Below are 17169 nucleotides of genomic sequence, written 5' to 3' on the forward strand. Positions count from 1 at the left end.
TTGGATTGCTTTAACAGGGGGAGGATGATTCTAAAAATAAATAAGTAAATAAATAAAAAATCCTTAAAAAAAAAAACTCAAAATCCACACTAGACCTCAATGTTTCAGAACTAAAAGCTATTTGCAATGGGCTAGGATTTCCCCAAACAAGAACTGAAAGACTCTCGGCTGGCTACAAAAAGCGTTTACAAGTTGTGATACTTGCCAAAGGGGTTGTTACTACGTACTGAAAATAAAGGAATGTGTCATTCTTAACTTAGCCTTTTGGAAAACAAACCTTTTACATTACATCTATGGCATTTAGCTGACACTCTTATCTAGAGCGACCTACTAGGTTACTCATATTACAGATGTGGACCAACAGAGTGTTAGGAGTCTTGCCTTGGGAATCAAACCCCAGTCTCCCACATGGTTGGCAGGTAGGGGTGTTATCCATTGCGCTACACCAACTCAGCTGTTCACAGAAACAGATATTTTGACCAGGGGTGTCCAGGTTTTGCCACTGAATGTGTGTGTCTCGGGGTTGGGTGGGGTGCATACTCTGTAAAAGCAATCCTCTGACCCTCTAGTACCTCTAGACATTATATGCATTTTTATATTACTGTCATTAAATGTCATATCCTGAATGTATATGAAACCTCACATTAAAATATGGTCACCACTGCACTGGGTTTTGTTTGTTATATAATAGTTGTTTACAGTATTATCTAATAATGTATGATTAGTCACCCTTTCTGCTGAGATATGTGTAGAAGCAAATGCTATGTAAAAAGTGAAACAGGCTGGAATAATAAAAGGAGAACAGGAAAAAGGAGGGAAAGCTAAAAGAAAGACAAATGTAAAAGGAAGAGAAAGAGATTAATAGAGAGAGGAAATAAGAAGACAGAAAGTGAATGAAGTGCAAGAAAGAAAAAAGAAGGTAAAGAGGGAGAAAACAGTAAAGGGAAAAGCAAGCGAATGAAGGAAGAGGTGAAGAAAAGGTGAGCAAGAAAAGAAGCCAGAATAAGTAAGGCTTAGAGTAAGTAGTGGTGCTCCAGTAAACACACTGAAACTGGTCCTTAGATGTTAGTGTATCAGTTTTATTTTGCTATATTATTCAAATGCAGTTGCATATTTAACCCAGTGAGTTACACAACAAACTGTGTTTGATTTACAATCTGTACGTTTTTGAAGGAAGGACATTTTCCCTGTAAAACAAGTCCATATGTGCACACTCATTTTAACAGAATTCTAATCCTAATAAAATACACTCTCTAAGCACTTAGCTGTTAGGAACACTATGTGGAACCCAACGTGGTCTTCAGTCTATTGTAACCCATCTGCCTTTAAGTTACTTTTCTGCTTACCACAGTTGTACAGAGTAGTTATCGGAGCTGCAGTAGTTTTTTTTGTCAGCTCAAGTTTTTTCCTTTATTACATTCTTCTGAACATTTCTGAACAATTGCTGTGCTGAAAATTCCAGAAAATCATCAGTTTCTGGTTAATGTGAAGCTGCTGATCCATATCTTTATGATTGTATGCATTGCACTGCTGCAGCATGATTGACTGATTACATCATTACATGAATGAGTATATCTACATGAGTAGATGTACAGGTGAACAGGTCTTTCTAATTGATAATACTGACTGGAATGTATTCTTGTCATATACGTAAAGTTTTCGTATGTTGTGGTTTGGGGTGCAAGCTTAAAGAAAAACATGCATGAGGGAAACATAAACATTTGGCTGATTTTATTGACAATTGTGTGGTATTGTAACAGATTGATTCATACTGGCTGTTAATATAAGCCATAACCATACAAATACACATACATAAATGTATAATTAGTTACAACACTGTACTTGTGATTTGACTCAAGACTTCTCTTTTAGACCTGTTCATATTGATTTGGCAAAGGTGGAATGTACAGTAATACCAGTCATATCTGGCCAGATAGCACTGACATTTCCAGTCTAAAATCTAAGTAGTAAACTAGTAGTATAAGCTCACATAAAAAAGGATATAATATAGAACATTTCATATAAAAAGGAGTAATATAGTTGGAAACCTTTAGACAAGTAGTTTACAGGGAGTATACTTTACACAGTGTGCTTTCAGAGACTAAAGGTAGTATTGAAGTATGTAACTAGTAAACTAACATTATACCTATATGTTCACTTTTAGTACAGTTGCAGTAAAAAAAATAAGAAGTGGCTGTAATCTAGTCTGTGTATTTTATCAACCTAAGAGTGGGCCCATTTAGTATACTACTAGTACAGTGATATTATATTGATATTACCTGTATAATTACTACATAAAGAATACTTGGGGAAAATACTTGAGTTGCACCATGTTTTTGTTATTGCTGAGATTTTAAAAGGTTAAACCTTTCTAAATGTGAAACCTGCTCAATCTGACCCCTGACCTTGTGTATGTGTGTGTCTGTTTGTTACCTGTAGTGCTGAACGGGCCTCCCATGTCAGTTAAGAAAGAGAGAGAGGTGGAGCTTCTAATGGGAAGGAGGGAACAACGCTCTGGAGAAGTGATCTGCATCGATGACTGAGGACAACCTAACATGCACACACATGCATATACACACAGTCAAACACATTCTCACTCTCTCTCATACACACACACACACACACGGAAGCAAAAATCTCTCAGCACACCCACAGTAATGGGAAACCTGCAGTGAATAAATACAGGGAGTCAGAAATTGGCATAAATGAACAACAAGTGGAAACAGCTTCCCCCTAACACACATCCGATAGTTGAGTATGCACCTTTAACTGGCAAACTACCTAGTTACTATAACGGCAGCGCTTTGATGAAACCCAGTGTTACAGTCTGAGTAAACAAAACTGAACATTTTTCACACACGGGCACACACCCTCTTGATATACTCCTCCTTGTAGACCTGCTCTTTCACTGACACTCTTCATATCAGAATCTGCCTCAAACCAACTTTTCACAATCTGGTTATTCAAAGCAATCTCACATATACACGTAACACAACATACCAGACACTCACACACAACCCCAGAACCTCACTAGCACCCTGTATCCCCCCTGACTCAGAGATGAAGCTGCATGTGTGTGTAAAAGCATTTGACAGGCTTCATATATTCACCCCCCCACACACACACTTCGTTTCAGCAGCATGCTTGTCAACGCTTTGTGCTTCAATGGAAGTAAACATTTACACATTAAGCTGTGCCTACCGTTCCATAGTGCATAATGCAGTCTCAGCAAACCATTCACGAGTCATTCATAACAGCTCTTTAATTTTAAATCGCAAAAAAACGTAACAGTAAAAAGTAACAGCAGGACATATTTTGTTGTTTTTTTATTGCTGCAGTACTAGTAGCTGTGGACCATGCTATGTTAACTAGTTTAACAGAGCATGTAGCTGGAGAATATTGCTGTTCAGTTAATTAACGGTTATGGTGGAGAAGAGAATTGGGTAAAACTACAGAATTGGATTTCTGTAGGTCGCAGAAAATGCAGTATTGATTGTGGTATTTTGGTTGGATAGAAAACGTGGGCACCCGTATGTATTTCAATTATTGGCACATAGGTCTGTCACATTTGGAAGTTATGGGCTTAACGGTTTAAGCCTGGAACGGTGGTCATTAAACCTCTAATAGTTATTTATCTCTGTCAACTTCATGATGGTTACTACATACTACAGGACTATTTGAACAGTCCTAAATGTCTCCTAGTTCCCCTTTGCCTTTAACCCTCCATCACTGTACTCTCCCCTCCTTTTATTAGGTCAAAAATCACCTTATCGTCCTTATGTCTCAGCACTCCTTTCCTCTTTGTTTTTCATATTTCTAATTCTCCTTTTTACAAAGTCTCTCAATTGTTTGCATATTTAAACTTGGTTCATTGTGTTTTTTTCTGTGTTTTTAATCCTCGTTATAGCAACTATAATTATTGTTGACGTTGCTGTTGATGTTGTCCTTGATGTTACGATTGCGAAGCTTCTACCAAATGAAAATAAGAAAAAAAAAACCTGAAACGATAATTCTTTGTAAGTTTGGTCCATGGTGTTTCTCTATATACGGCATATTGTGACGATAGCCAACGAAGAGGTCGAACGATACTTCGGAATGATTAACATCCTTCTAGCTTGCAATCTACAGTAGATTTGGGGCTTGCGAATAAATAACCTATACGAAGTGGATCACACGTGTAACCCTGAAATGCATTGAAAATATAATGCATACATCTATTATCTATTATATCTTAAATCAGAAAGCAAAATTCCTCCATCATCTCTGGAAAGTCTCAGAGGTGACACCTTTGGCTCCTCAAATGCACAGTATTATAACATAAGCGCCTTAATGGTTAAAAAACAGCTGTAAAGAGTTGAAGAGAGTATATAAACTCTGTACCTGCTTGCTCTTTAGCTAGGCCGCAACTCAAAACATTAGTCGGCGAGTTGAAAAGTTAATTTATTTGCTCCACTCCCTGGCATACCTCCCGCGTGAAAAACTGAGAAAAGTGATACATTTCAGTGCTTAAGAGTAATTGGGAGAGTTCTAAGTGTTGTATCAAGCACTTTTTGTCCACTCTATATTTCTGTTTTTCATTTTTCTCTCTTTTTTTTCAACAGTTTTGTGTTGTTTTTATTTTTTCATTTATTGATAAGTGTCACTGTGTAAGTTGTGGTTCCAAACCAGTTCCAATCAGTGGCTATGTTGTGATTTGACTCCGGGTGGACAACGAACGGAACATGTTAATAATACATCTTTCTTTTCATTTTGTTTTGTTTGTAATAAAGATTCAAATGAAAAACACAATGGAAGACGGTGTCTGTTATTAGCAGAGGGTTTCAGTATAAGGTATAATAGGACACATTTATTTACTTTTGTAAACTGTTCTCTGATGTCTGAGGTATGTGTCTTTGGGGCTCCGAGTGGTCCAGCAGACTAAGACGCTGCCACTATGACCCGAGGGTCGTTGTTTCAAATCCCGGGCTCCCAGCCATCTCAAACTGAGTCCGAGAGAGCACGTTTGGCCTTGCTCACGCCGCGTGAGTAGCTGGCTTAATCTCCCCACATTACTTCAGTGCGATGCTGGCCGGCACATGCATCTGCTGGCCAATTCATCAAAGCTGGGTACCAAACGCTTTCCTCCGGTTGCCCAGTGATAATGCTTGAAAAAAGGCTGGTTGTGCTTGTGCCGGTGGAGCCTCCCAATGCTAGGAGCTTTACACGTGATGGGTTGGGTAATTGGCTATTCAGCTCACACAGAATCAACGTGTGTAGAGAAGTGGGATGTGCCCTTTTGTCATCATTGTTCTCCATGTATAATTAGAAATGCAGAACCCACAAACTGATGCATCACCCCAGTCCCTAGAATTACACTGTTAAACCTTGGATGAGTCAAAGATGGCACTTTTGACAGCCAAAGCCAGCAGGTCTTAAAAGGTCACCAAGAAACAACAGAACGTTTATATCAGACCTTTTCCTGTTTCGTAAGCTTATTTATTACATAAAACTGATTGTCAGGGCAAAGTGGTTGAGCAGATCACCCATCACCTTTCGCTTACGCGCTTCCCACTTTTATTACGAAATCACTGGCACTGGTTTAATACCAGCTTTATGTAACAGTGCAACCTAACCGACCAGTTTTTAATACCAGGTTTTACCATCATTTGTATTGTCATGGCCAAACAAACATTTTTAAGCGAATTAAACTGGGTGAAAAAAAAGTATAAAGATATTGGTTTAGAGTTAGACGGAAGAGGCATGAAATTTTAAACTGCATTTGCACTCTGGCCCTGGTCGCACATTTACACTCACACATGCAGCCATTCCACACTTCACCTCAACCCAGACGAGTTTATCTTGGACGCCGATTCTGAAAAGCAGAAACCCCTGCAGCAAGCCAAATGTGGATTGTGTGCAAGGAGCAACCCCCAAAACGTGAAAAAAAACGGGGGAAAGGCTGGATGGGGAGACAAACAAGCACATGTTTTTCCTCCAAGGTTTTCAACTATTCGGTCGAGATAATGATACAGGAAGTGAGAGCTGGAAGCATGGGGAAATGGAGAGGGGCTTTAGGGGGAAACGAGGGGTGCTGGGAGGAGGGGGAGGGGAGCAGGATATACAAAAGGGAAGCAGAGGCATGATTAGGAAATCCAGTCGCAACAAAGTGTGTTTACAATGGCAGAGTTTCCATTTCAGATTTAATTAACAGTAATGGCAATATTTATGGAAGCCTTAAGGCCGAGAGACGTTTATATATTTTTGGTCACAATGAAACACTAGCTGTTTCATGCATCGCTAATCAGTAAGAATAAATGCAAATAAAAACAGTACAAAAATCGGTAACATTTCTTTAAAAAAATGTAGAAAACTGTGCATTGTATTAAAAAACAAACATAGGCATATTGTGACTTCTTTAGAAGATTCATCTCCATCAGCAAATACACAGAGCCGCCAACCCGTACTGTATTTTCACAAACTGAACTCTTTACAGTACAATACTGTAGACACTTGAAAGAAAATGTCAGACCTAAATGGAGTGTCTGTGAAGGTCAGTATAAAACATAGAGTATTATTTGGTGCATATTTGGTTAGTCAGAATCCTCATCCCAAGCCAAAACGTTCTTTTTGCAAAACTAATCCCATAGTAGGCCTATGCGGTTCAAAGTTTGGTCCAGCCCAGCAATCAGTGGTAAAAGTTACCATGTCCAGTGGCCCCATTTTTGTGTTCGGACTGACTGTGCCACTCTCTAAGGCAGTCATGGTCCGGGAGCAGTGTCTCTAGCATGCTACAATTAAACACTACACTTCTAAGCACACACTTTTGGGGTTTTTCTTTGCATTTAGTGTCCAGACCAAGGCCGTCCGAAATAGATCCACTGAAAAACTAACCAACAGTTCAGGTCTCCCAGTCTTCCAACATCCTGATTGATTTTTTATTTATGCCACCGAACCTTGCATGCACAGTCATCATTTAAACCACTGACAGGTGCCACTGGAAACATCTTTTTCTCGGTCCAGGCCAATGCCCCATGACTGCATGGGCCCAAGCAAAAGCCAAGACTTCAGGTTTGAAGAAACAGATGTAGGTTTAACAAAAAAAAAAATAGTCCTTGGAGCCAGTGACTAGAGACTGTCGTATCCCTCCAAAAACAAAATGCAGTCAACATCTGTCCTCTAGTTAACCTTGAAGAGGCCGAAGTAATGTTTGCCTGAGACTTGCAGAGTGAAGGAGCTTCCAGTCACGGCCTTCAGCTCAGCTCCCTTGTCTAGAAGCAGCAGGCCAGAAACCTGGCAGGGCTTCAGGAAGTGGAACTGGTGCGAGCCGGCTGCTGGAGTGGTGCCGTATCCCTCCATGCACTGCAGTGAGGGGCCTTTCGGGACAGACACTTCCAGCTTCACATACTGACTCTGATTCTCATTGAAGTGCACCTGAAGGGACCGGAAAAGGAAGGTGAGAGAGTTGGAGAGAGGGCAGCATGGGAGGCAGACCAAGAAGAGAAATTGCATGCATGATTGTAACAAAGGAACCTAAACCTGGGAATGTAGTTACGCTCTTAAAAGACTGGTTCACTGAAGAATCGAATTTACACAATGTTCCTGATAACCCAAACACAGCCAATCAGCCAGGACATATCTGCTGCCCAGAGTTTGCTTCTTTAGTTTTTACTGGAGCTTTGAGGTTAATATAATGGAAGTCAATAATGAGGTCTCTAAGGACTACTCAGCAGATCCTGGCCTCCCTTCCTCACTTTCGTAATCGCATACCTTACGAATTTTTATCATAGATACTGAATAGTAATTCTTGATGTTAATAACAGAGTAAAACAGCTACTGTTTAAAAGGTAAAATAAGAATTAAGCAGTTTCTTCACTTACTTGACAGTAAAGAAAGTAGACACCCTTCCGCACCACTCTGAATGTGCCTGTGTCTGCGTTATATTGTACGGCTTGGGTCATATTCAGTTGCTGCTCAGTCCAACCCTTAATAATTCCTTCACTCCCCACTGCAATACACACACACACATTAGCACTTAAGAGTCCTTGTGATGCCGTACTATCACAAGTGACCCTATCTGCCATAACTTACCTTTTTGGAGGGAATCTTTGGTTACTGTTGAAAACAATAAGCAGACTTGAGTACTCTTTGGACAACAAACAAGTTAATAATAGTCTATTCTTACATTAAAAAAAATAAACACTATTTTATCATACTTACTCTCAAAGTGAGAGGCCACTTTCTTTCCATTTCCAGCTTTTCCTTTGCCTCCTCCCGCTTGCAAAAGAATGAAAAAGAGGAAGAGTTGTTTTGGAATAAACAATAAATGCTGCTGGAATGAATTCTGGTAGAAAGACAAGGAGTAAGTTGTCTATTCCACTGACTGTAACTTACAGGCTATAACAGCTGTGCAGACACAAACATCATGGATTAATCTAGAATCATTTATCGACCAGCTGAGACCCTGATTGTCTGTCCAGATGGTCAATTTTTTCCTTTCCTTTCCTCTTTTCTACACCTTTCAACCATTGTTTTCAGCAAGCGCACAGTCGTACTCAGTATTTCTTTATTTTTCACTCTGCCAGATGGTTCCAGTCAACAAAATGAAATGAAAAAAAAAAAGTGGTGAGATGGAAAAAAAAAAATGGAAAACAAATGACGGGAGAAACTGCTAGAAGAAGGGGTCTATGGCTCTTTCGTGACCCTGAAGGGGCTGTAAAGATTCCGCCTGTGAAACGAGAGAGAGCAACGGCCGTGGCTACTATTCAAGTAACTGCAATAAATTAAACAATCCACCTTGAAAAATGGGCGCAGAGATTTTTTTTTTCTCGGCCCTCTCCAGTGGTTGTGTTTTTTTTCCTCGAGCGTCTGGGCTTATGGGAGCTGCCTGAACTCCCAATAGTCCATCAAAATGTGTAGGGAACAATCTGATACATCTCAGACCACAAACCGTAAACATCAAAGGAAGCCCCAAGAAGCGGTTCACGCGAATGTTATTGCTGGCGCAATTGGTGAACTCGCCGCCCTCCACTGTCCCCATGAGATGCTATTTATAGGCAGGGGAACAACGATGCTTCAAGGAATGATTGTGGATAAGTATTTTGGCTTTGATATCAAATAGCTGTCAGGTGTCAGTTGAAGCCTTTCAGCTGTTCATTAGGCTCTAATCGTCCCATCTGCTACAAACTAATGTTTATTTGGTCAGTCTTTTTGGCCACTGTTGCAGCTAGTCTGCTGTTTTCCACTGTTAGCACACCATGTACGTTCTGCACTTGCACTATCTGAACCATCATCGCGTAATTACAACAGCTATCAAAGGACATTCATAATTACACAAAATAGCAAATTGAAGCTATTTCAGGCTTCAGCAAAAGGGTCACTTAGTTTACAATGTCCCTAAAACCACCAAGCCTGTGCGGTCCCCGTGCCAGTTGGTTTTGCTGGGTGTACGTCCATCCAGCTCAAACCTGCAATTTCTCCCGTCAGTCAGCGAGCTGCCTACTGCTTCCTGTTGCAGCTTTTAGAAACATGTGCCCATCGGTTTACCCAAGCTGCCATGCTGTCCAAAGCTCCTTCGCCTCTGTAAATATCACACGCAAAAGCTGAAGACCATCCCTTTTTGGGTGCCTGACATGGCAATCTGGGGAACCTTTGGCTGAGTGTGGTCAAATGTGCAATACAGTCTTTAAAATAACAGAGCTTAAAAGTTTTTTTTGGCACGATGCCATAGACGGACAAATTGTGGGTTCCCTAGAGAACGTTTCAATGAATGGTTCTTTGAAGGCTTGAAACTACTCAACTGAAAGGTTCATATTATTATGTTTTAAGAGTGTGGGTGTTGTGTAGCTTGGACGCTCAATAATTCTACACTGTAAACAATGTAAGCTCACACCAACTAAAAATGTGAAAGTAAGCTCCTTACAGAGCATGTTTTAGTTAACTCAACTTAGTTTAGTCAAAAACACTTTTTTCATCAGCAGTTTAGGACCCCCCTTATCACATGAGGAGAGGCCTTCCTATTCCTCCTGGCTGTAAAGCTAGACAGTTGTGACCACACACCCCACTGATGTCTCCACATTCCAAATTGAATGTCTATTAAAACTCATTGCACATGTGCCTTTAAGCTCAGTTAGTCACAAGCAAGTCACAAGAACTTACTTACATGTCTCCTTGCCTAAATATCAGCGCCAATACTGTCAGGTAAGGATTACACTAATCTCTGGAGATCCTGTCAATTCTAGCCCACTCTACCACAAGCTTTGTGCTTCATATCCTAGTAGAAAACAACACTGGCACTCCCACATTCCATGATGGCAACTTTGGGACGCACAGTTCCAGTTCTGTGTGTGTCTGGGTCAACAGACAAGATGAAACACTGGGACACTTTGGCTGAGCAGCAGAATCCCTAGACCTCAATCCCAATTCTGGATCTGGAACAGCAGGTGAAATGATGTTCCCCCAGTTTATGACAGAGTGGACTAAAATGGACAGCTTGGATTCCTACCTAACAGGACTGACACTGTTACTGATATAAGGCAAGGGGATGCCTAACTAAGTATTAGAAGAGAAATTATGTGTGCATAAGAGCCAGCAAGAAAATCTGTACATGTACCACTAAAGTGCACCCCAAAAATGACTAGGAGCTCCCATCCACTGGTGGCGCTGTTTTATCTCAAAGAAGAATTGAAAAAACAGCAGCGCTGTCGCTATCCGATCTGCATAAACTGTCCAACTAAAAATGGCCAAAATACATATGAAGAATGTTTTTTATTGGACAGCAGCGATATGGACATGCACTTTGGTTGCTTTTGTGGCAATATTTAAAGCTGAACAGTGAGTTTTCACATTTTAACCATGATGGATTTATACCCACAATGGATACGTACCATACACACTGGCTTTAATATCAAAGCATTTTAATAATTTTACTATGGTTTTAAGCATAAAAGGTCCCCGTACCACATATTGTGTGCCTATGGTTGCCATTGTAAAGTCCAAACTGGATAGTGTCGTAAAACCATGTACGCAAATCAGGCAGGTCACACCACTCGTCTCAGCATTCTTCTTTTCTCCATTATGGAGCTTATACAAAGGGAATTAATGAATGGAAACATTTCCCTTTCTACTATGGTTATGTTTAGGGTTAGGGTTAAGGTAAGGGTTCGGTTAAGTCTAGGTTATGGTAAAGGTTGGGGTTAGGTTAAGTTTAGCCTAAGTTTAGGTTAGAATTACATTTATGTGTAGAAGGTTATGTTTATGTTGAGGTTAGAATTAGATTCAGGTGTAGTAGGTTAGGTCTGAGGTGAGGTGTAGGTTCCGGTACTGAAATTACACTGGTTGCCAGTAATTTGTGCATATGCACAAGGGGCAAACCATATTTAGTACACATTGTATGAATCCTAAAATGGCCTTTAAGCCACATATGTATGAATTCCTATCAAGACCAGGCTGTAAATATGGTAGCATCAGGTGCTCACTGATTTAATGTGGTTTACTCTCACAGTACCTTCTCTCCTCACTCGTTGGCTCTCAAGCAATACTCTCTTCTCCAGGAAGAGCTGGACAATAGCCTTGCGCTGCATATTCACCTAAAATAGGGAGGGAGGGAGAAGGAGAGAGAGAGAGAGTGAGAGAGACAGAGAGATGTAATCCTGTGGTTTCAGAGGGTTAGACAGGATGAGTAAGTTCATATTAATTGATGTCTTTTGCGGCCACCCACAAACTAGAGGAGCCTGTAAAATAATCAAACCCACAGACCTCTCCCTGCCAGACACAAACAAACAGCCCCCCAGAGTTTGGCACCCACTCTGTCACGCCTCTGTTAATAGATCCCCACTTGGTCTAAGTTAAAAGTGTTTGCCACATCTTATGCATTTTTCCTGCACGCTTTACATTCCAGACATGTTTTAATTCCCTCGCTGAGAAAGAGCGCACAAATACTGAGGGAAGGAAAACGTTAGCAAGAAATTAGGGGCAGCCAGCTTTGTCAGCAGTTTCAGCAGTCAGTGTTTGGCCAAAGAGGCTTACTGCATGAAGAGATTATGCAACACTGCTGTGCAATATCTAGCAACAATTGATGGTAGCACTAACAATGCAGAAATGTAGAAAAACTGTTTAAAAAACTGTTAAAAGGTAAATGGCTTTGGGGCTTTGTGGAACACAGCACACAAGTTGGGTTTTGTGAATCGGCATATGATACTGATTTACCAAGTACACTGTTCTATACCTCACACATTTTTATACACTACTTTACACTGTGCCATATTACCACACACACACTATATTAAGGTATTACACTATTACGTCGTTGTTGTATTCTACCTCACACACTGTTCTACATTAATTTAAAAGACAAAGATGCTATATATTAACGCACACACAGTCCCTTATTACCTTACATATTCTATAGTGCTTCAGATTACTGAGGTATCACACTTTTACCTCACACTGTCCCATTTTATCTCGTATGTATTACCTCACACTGTGCTATAAAGATAAACGTCTTTGTGGAAAACTGCACACAAGTCGGGCTTGGTAAATCAGTGCTTGACATATGATACTGAATCACTGTGCCATATTACCACACACCCTATAATATAATACTACCTCACACACTGTTATACAGACAAAAAGACAAAGATGTTTCATATCACCTAACACAGTCCCTTATTAAATCATATATTCTGTATTGCTTCAGAGTTTACTGAGGTATTACACTATTACCTCACATTATCCCATTTTATCTCTTATGTATTACCTCACACTGTTCTGTAAGAGTAAATGGCTTTGGGGCTTTTGGAAAACTGCACACAAGTTGGGCTTTGTGGATCAGGGCTTGGCATATGATACAGAATCATCAAGTACACTGTCCTTTAGTACCTCACATATGGTAATCTCCTACCCCACACTATGCCATACTGCCACACAAGCTTTTTTTTTATTATCAGGTTTCATATTAACTCATTCATTCTAGATTACCTAAAGTTGTATGGAGGTAATACACAATTACCTCACACATTGTTCCATACCAGCTCTTATGTATTACCTCACACTATCATTACACTATTACCCCACAAGCCGTTCTATTTACCACACACACAGTACCATTTTACCTCACTCATTCTATAATGCCTCATAAATAGTACCATATTGTCTCGTAAACTGTTGTAATGTAGTACTGAGGTATTACACCTGTACCTCACACTGTTCAACATTACCTCACATTCAGTATCACTTCACGAATTGTTCCATATTGCCTCCAAGTGTACTGAACTATTTCTATGACTTTATTGCTATTAATAGCGTACTATTGCATTACACTGTTGTATATTACCTCACAGACGAGGCTTACAGCATAAAGAGATCGCGCAACGCTGCTGTGCAATATCTGCCAACAATGGATGGTAGCACTGTAAATACAGAAATGTAGAAAACTAAAATGTATGTTGTGTTAAACTGAACAGATGAACAGTTCAACACAGCAGTCCTCCTAAACCGCTGCACAGCACAAACCCAACGGCAGAGTCATGTGTCGCCTGTGCGTGCCTGCTGATTCAGCAGCATGTGCAAGCGTGTTTACGAGAGCGTGCGCGCGCATGCGTCAGCGCATCTTCCACCCTGCACTGTGCAATTAACTGCGCTTTATCCGCGCGCCACAACACAGACCGAGACGGAGCGGACGGCATTACGCCTTTAAGCGCGCGCCCATCGATCTCCACTCACTCACTCACTCAGCCATAACTCAGCCATAATTACAGCCGCGCGACGCGACAGCCGCTGCACTAAAACTCTGCGTCCGCCGGCAGGCGCGCGCCAAAACAGAGCAGCGACTTCCAGTAAACTGCGCTAAACACGGACCGCAGCTGGCAGCGCCGCCATCGGGCTTGGCACAGAGCGCGAGGCGAAGTAAACCAACAGTCAGAGCGCGCAGACGCTTACAGCAGACCCCCAGCGCTGCACCGCTGCCCCGCGGCCATCCAGATCAACATTATGGTGAAGTACGTGTGTGAGTGTGTGTGTGTGCTTGAGCCCAACACGACCCCCGCCCCCCTCACTGACGCACGCGAGGTTAAAAGAAATCGCAGCGGTAGAGCAGAGTGCAGTTCAAAACAAAGATGTTGATGGAAAGTGAGGATATCAGCTAACAGCTTCAGAACTACAACACAGACGAAAGAGAGAGAGATGGGCAGAATTCAAAACATTAGAGACGTAATATTACAGCTTTAGCTTCTTTTTGCGCAAAATGACTAATTCTTTAAATGAGATTTGTGTAAACGTTCATAAAAGAGAGGCTTTACCCATACTGCCACACATACTACACTGTTACCTCACACTGATGTCTACTACCTCACAAGTCCTATATTAGCCCACAAGCTGGTTTATATGACTGCATACATTCTATACTGCCTCAGATATGGTTTCATATTGCCTCAGATTATATATGACCTCAGATTGTACTGCGGTATTAGACTATTACCCCACACAGTTGTATCTCAGTGAGTACCTCATATTACCTCACATTGTTGCATTTGCATGGTCCCCACCAATGGTCCCATAATACCTCACAAACATATATGACCTCAGAGTGCACTAAGGTATTACACTATTACCTCACAAATGGTGTCATAATACATCACAAACATATATTACCTCAGAGTGCACTGAGGTATTACACTATTACCTCACAAATAGTCCAATAATACCTCATAAATCTATATTACCTCAGAGTGCACTGAGGTATTACACTATTACCTCACAAATGGTGTCATAATACATCACAAACATATATTACCTCAGAGTGCACTGAGGTATTACACTATTACCTCACAAATAGTCCAATAATACCTCATAAATATATATTACCTCAGAGTGCACTGATGTATTACACTATTACCTCACAAATGGTGTCATAATACATCACAAACATATATGACCTCAGAGTGCACTGAGGTATTACACTATTACCTCACAAATAGTCCAATAATACCTCATAAATATATATGACCTCAGAGTGCACTGATGTATTACACTATTACCTCACAAATGGTGTCATAATACATCACAAACATATATGACCTCAGAGTGCACTAAGGTATTACACTATTATCTCACACATGGCCCCCTAATACCTTAAATATATATTACCTCAGAGTGCACTGAGGTATTACACAATTACCTCACAAATGGTGTCATAATACTTTACACACACATATATTACCTCAAAGTGCACTAAGGTATTACACTATTACCCCACAAATGGCCCCATAATACCTCATAAATATATATTACCTCAGAGTGCACTGAGGTATTACACTATTACCTTACATATGGTTCTATAATAGCTCATACATTCTGTTACCTCACAAATTGTCACAAATCACCTCACAAACACATATTACCTCAGCGTGCCCTAAAGCATTACACAGTGACCTCACCGGTTTTATATCACCTTATGAACTGTTCTATGATCATCTTAGAGTGCACTGAGGTAATACACGTTTACCTCACAGTTGTATATTATCTCCCATCTCCTTGTGCCATATTACCTCACACAGTTCTATATTACCTGACTCTCAGTCCCATGTTTTAAAAAAAAATCACAAGCTGTTTTATATGTGTTGACTCTGTCCTGTTCTAATGCTCCCAGTAGTGTCCCATATAACCCACTGTTCCATCCCATAACTCCTCGCCTATAATACCGCACACTGCCTTATGCTATTCCCCAACACTTTCCTTATACCTAACCCGAATCTTCATCAAGTCACTGCACTGTTGGGATCGGAGGGTCCTGTGCAGGCGCGCACCCGCGTGTGTTTGTATGCGTGCGCGTGCGCTCTCTTCCTTACCTGCTCCAGTCTCACTTGCAGGCTCTGCACGGACCTGCTGAGCTCCCTGCTCTGCCGCCACGTCCACGCGGTGAGTAGCGCGCTGCAGGCGGCCAGCGCGAGCGCCGCCACAGCCACGAGCGAGCAGGCGAGGCGCAGCGCGCGCCCGCGTCTCCGGAGCACGAGGCGCTGCATGGCGGCTTTCAGCACGCCAAGACGACTCCCGCGGCGCGCGCTCCAGAAGCGCTGCACGTGCACATTTCGGGGGTTTTGTATGTGTGTGTGCGCGCGTACGTGCGTGCGTGCGTGCGTGAGCGAGTGAGTGAGTGCGCGCGTGCGTGGGGTGTGCGTTTGCCACAGGTTCCCGAGCGCGCGCGCGCTGCACCGAACTTAAGCGCGATCGCAGATGTTGGCCGCTTGGTGCAGCCTAAAACCGCGAGACGACGACGGACATTAGCGACGAGCGCGTGCCACGAAATCGCTTCTGCAAGTGGAAAAAAAACAAAAGAAAAAAAAGAAAGTTGCAGCAACTGCACTTAGCAAAAAAGATGAAACAAAACGTCTCGTTCTGCCCGTGTGAATTGCTGCCGCTCCACCTCGCGCTCTTTGACAGTAGGAGCGTGAGGCAGTCGGTGAAAGGTCGTGTTTGAAAGCGTCTCTTTAAGTCCAAGAGCTCAGAAGTGCAGAGCAGCAGCAGCAGCAGCAGCACAGCGAGAGCAGCTCTGCGCACACAGTGGAAAAAAAGAGAGCGAGCGAGACTTCCAGACTTCCTTCCCCATGGTACAATGCCAAGTACTCTTTTTTTGGAGGGGGTCAGATATAATTTTGGTTTGCCCTGCTCAGAATCAACAAGTGCAGTCTTATCCATGCTTCATGCTTCTGCAGGGTTTTTTCAGCTGGACGTTATTCAAACGTTATTCAGAACTAACGAACCAAACAAACCATCACTTTCAGCTAGCAGGGTTACGGGAAGACACCTCTGGTTCGAGTCACTGGTGGTTGAGTATTGTTTATAACACGACTAGCAAGCGTGTACTTCACCAAAACAACCTGAGATCAGAAACGTTCAAATCCACACAAGTGATGAAGCACAGCACACCTCCCGTCTCTATGCAGCTCTACTACACAGCCGCTGCTTTTATGACCGTGATATATTTTTGTATGGCTCATGTAAGCACGTCTTGTAATGAGCCACGGGGCGGCGCTGCTTTTTTACATTTGAATGATGATGCTCTTTCTTTGGCCCTTTAAATTGTGTACTGGCACGCTCCCAACACGTTATCCAAGCAGCAGCAGCAACAGCACCCCCAGCATGGCGATATGCTCAGTGAACTTTTTTATGGAGGATAGGGATCGTTTTACCTCTTTC

General features: G+C 41.8%; 2 protein-coding genes across 3 annotated transcripts in view; one reads left to right on the forward strand and one right to left on the reverse strand.

Annotated features, from left to right (window-relative positions):
* Window positions 1-4788, forward strand: part of chd3 (chromodomain helicase DNA binding protein 3) — a 44468-nt gene extending 39680 nt beyond the window's left edge. For both annotated transcript variants that reach the window (XM_072687658.1, XM_072687659.1), the window contains one exon: window positions 2440-4788. In XM_072687658.1, the coding sequence (XP_072543759.1) occupies window positions 2440-2543 (104 nt within the window). In that variant the 3' untranslated portion in view covers window positions 2544-4788. The remainder of the gene's footprint in view (window positions 1-2439) is intronic.
* Window positions 4789-6317: 1529 nt separating this feature from the next.
* Window positions 6318-16754, reverse strand: tnfsf12 (TNF superfamily member 12). The gene is made up of 6 exons (XM_072687660.1): window positions 15822-16754; window positions 11483-11564; window positions 8197-8253; window positions 8068-8091; window positions 7857-7984; window positions 6318-7410 (listed from the first exon to the last, which is right to left on the reverse strand). The coding sequence occupies exons 1-6, from the start codon at window positions 15993-15995 to the stop codon at window positions 7156-7158; spliced, it is 720 nt and encodes a 239-aa protein (XP_072543761.1). The 5' UTR covers window positions 15996-16754; the 3' UTR covers window positions 6318-7155.
* Window positions 16755-17169: the final 415 nt, after the last annotated feature.

Source organism: Salminus brasiliensis, chromosome 9, assembly GCF_030463535.1.
Source record: "Salminus brasiliensis chromosome 9, fSalBra1.hap2, whole genome shotgun sequence".
NCBI classification, from domain to species: domain Eukaryota; kingdom Metazoa; phylum Chordata; class Actinopteri; order Characiformes; family Bryconidae; genus Salminus; species Salminus brasiliensis.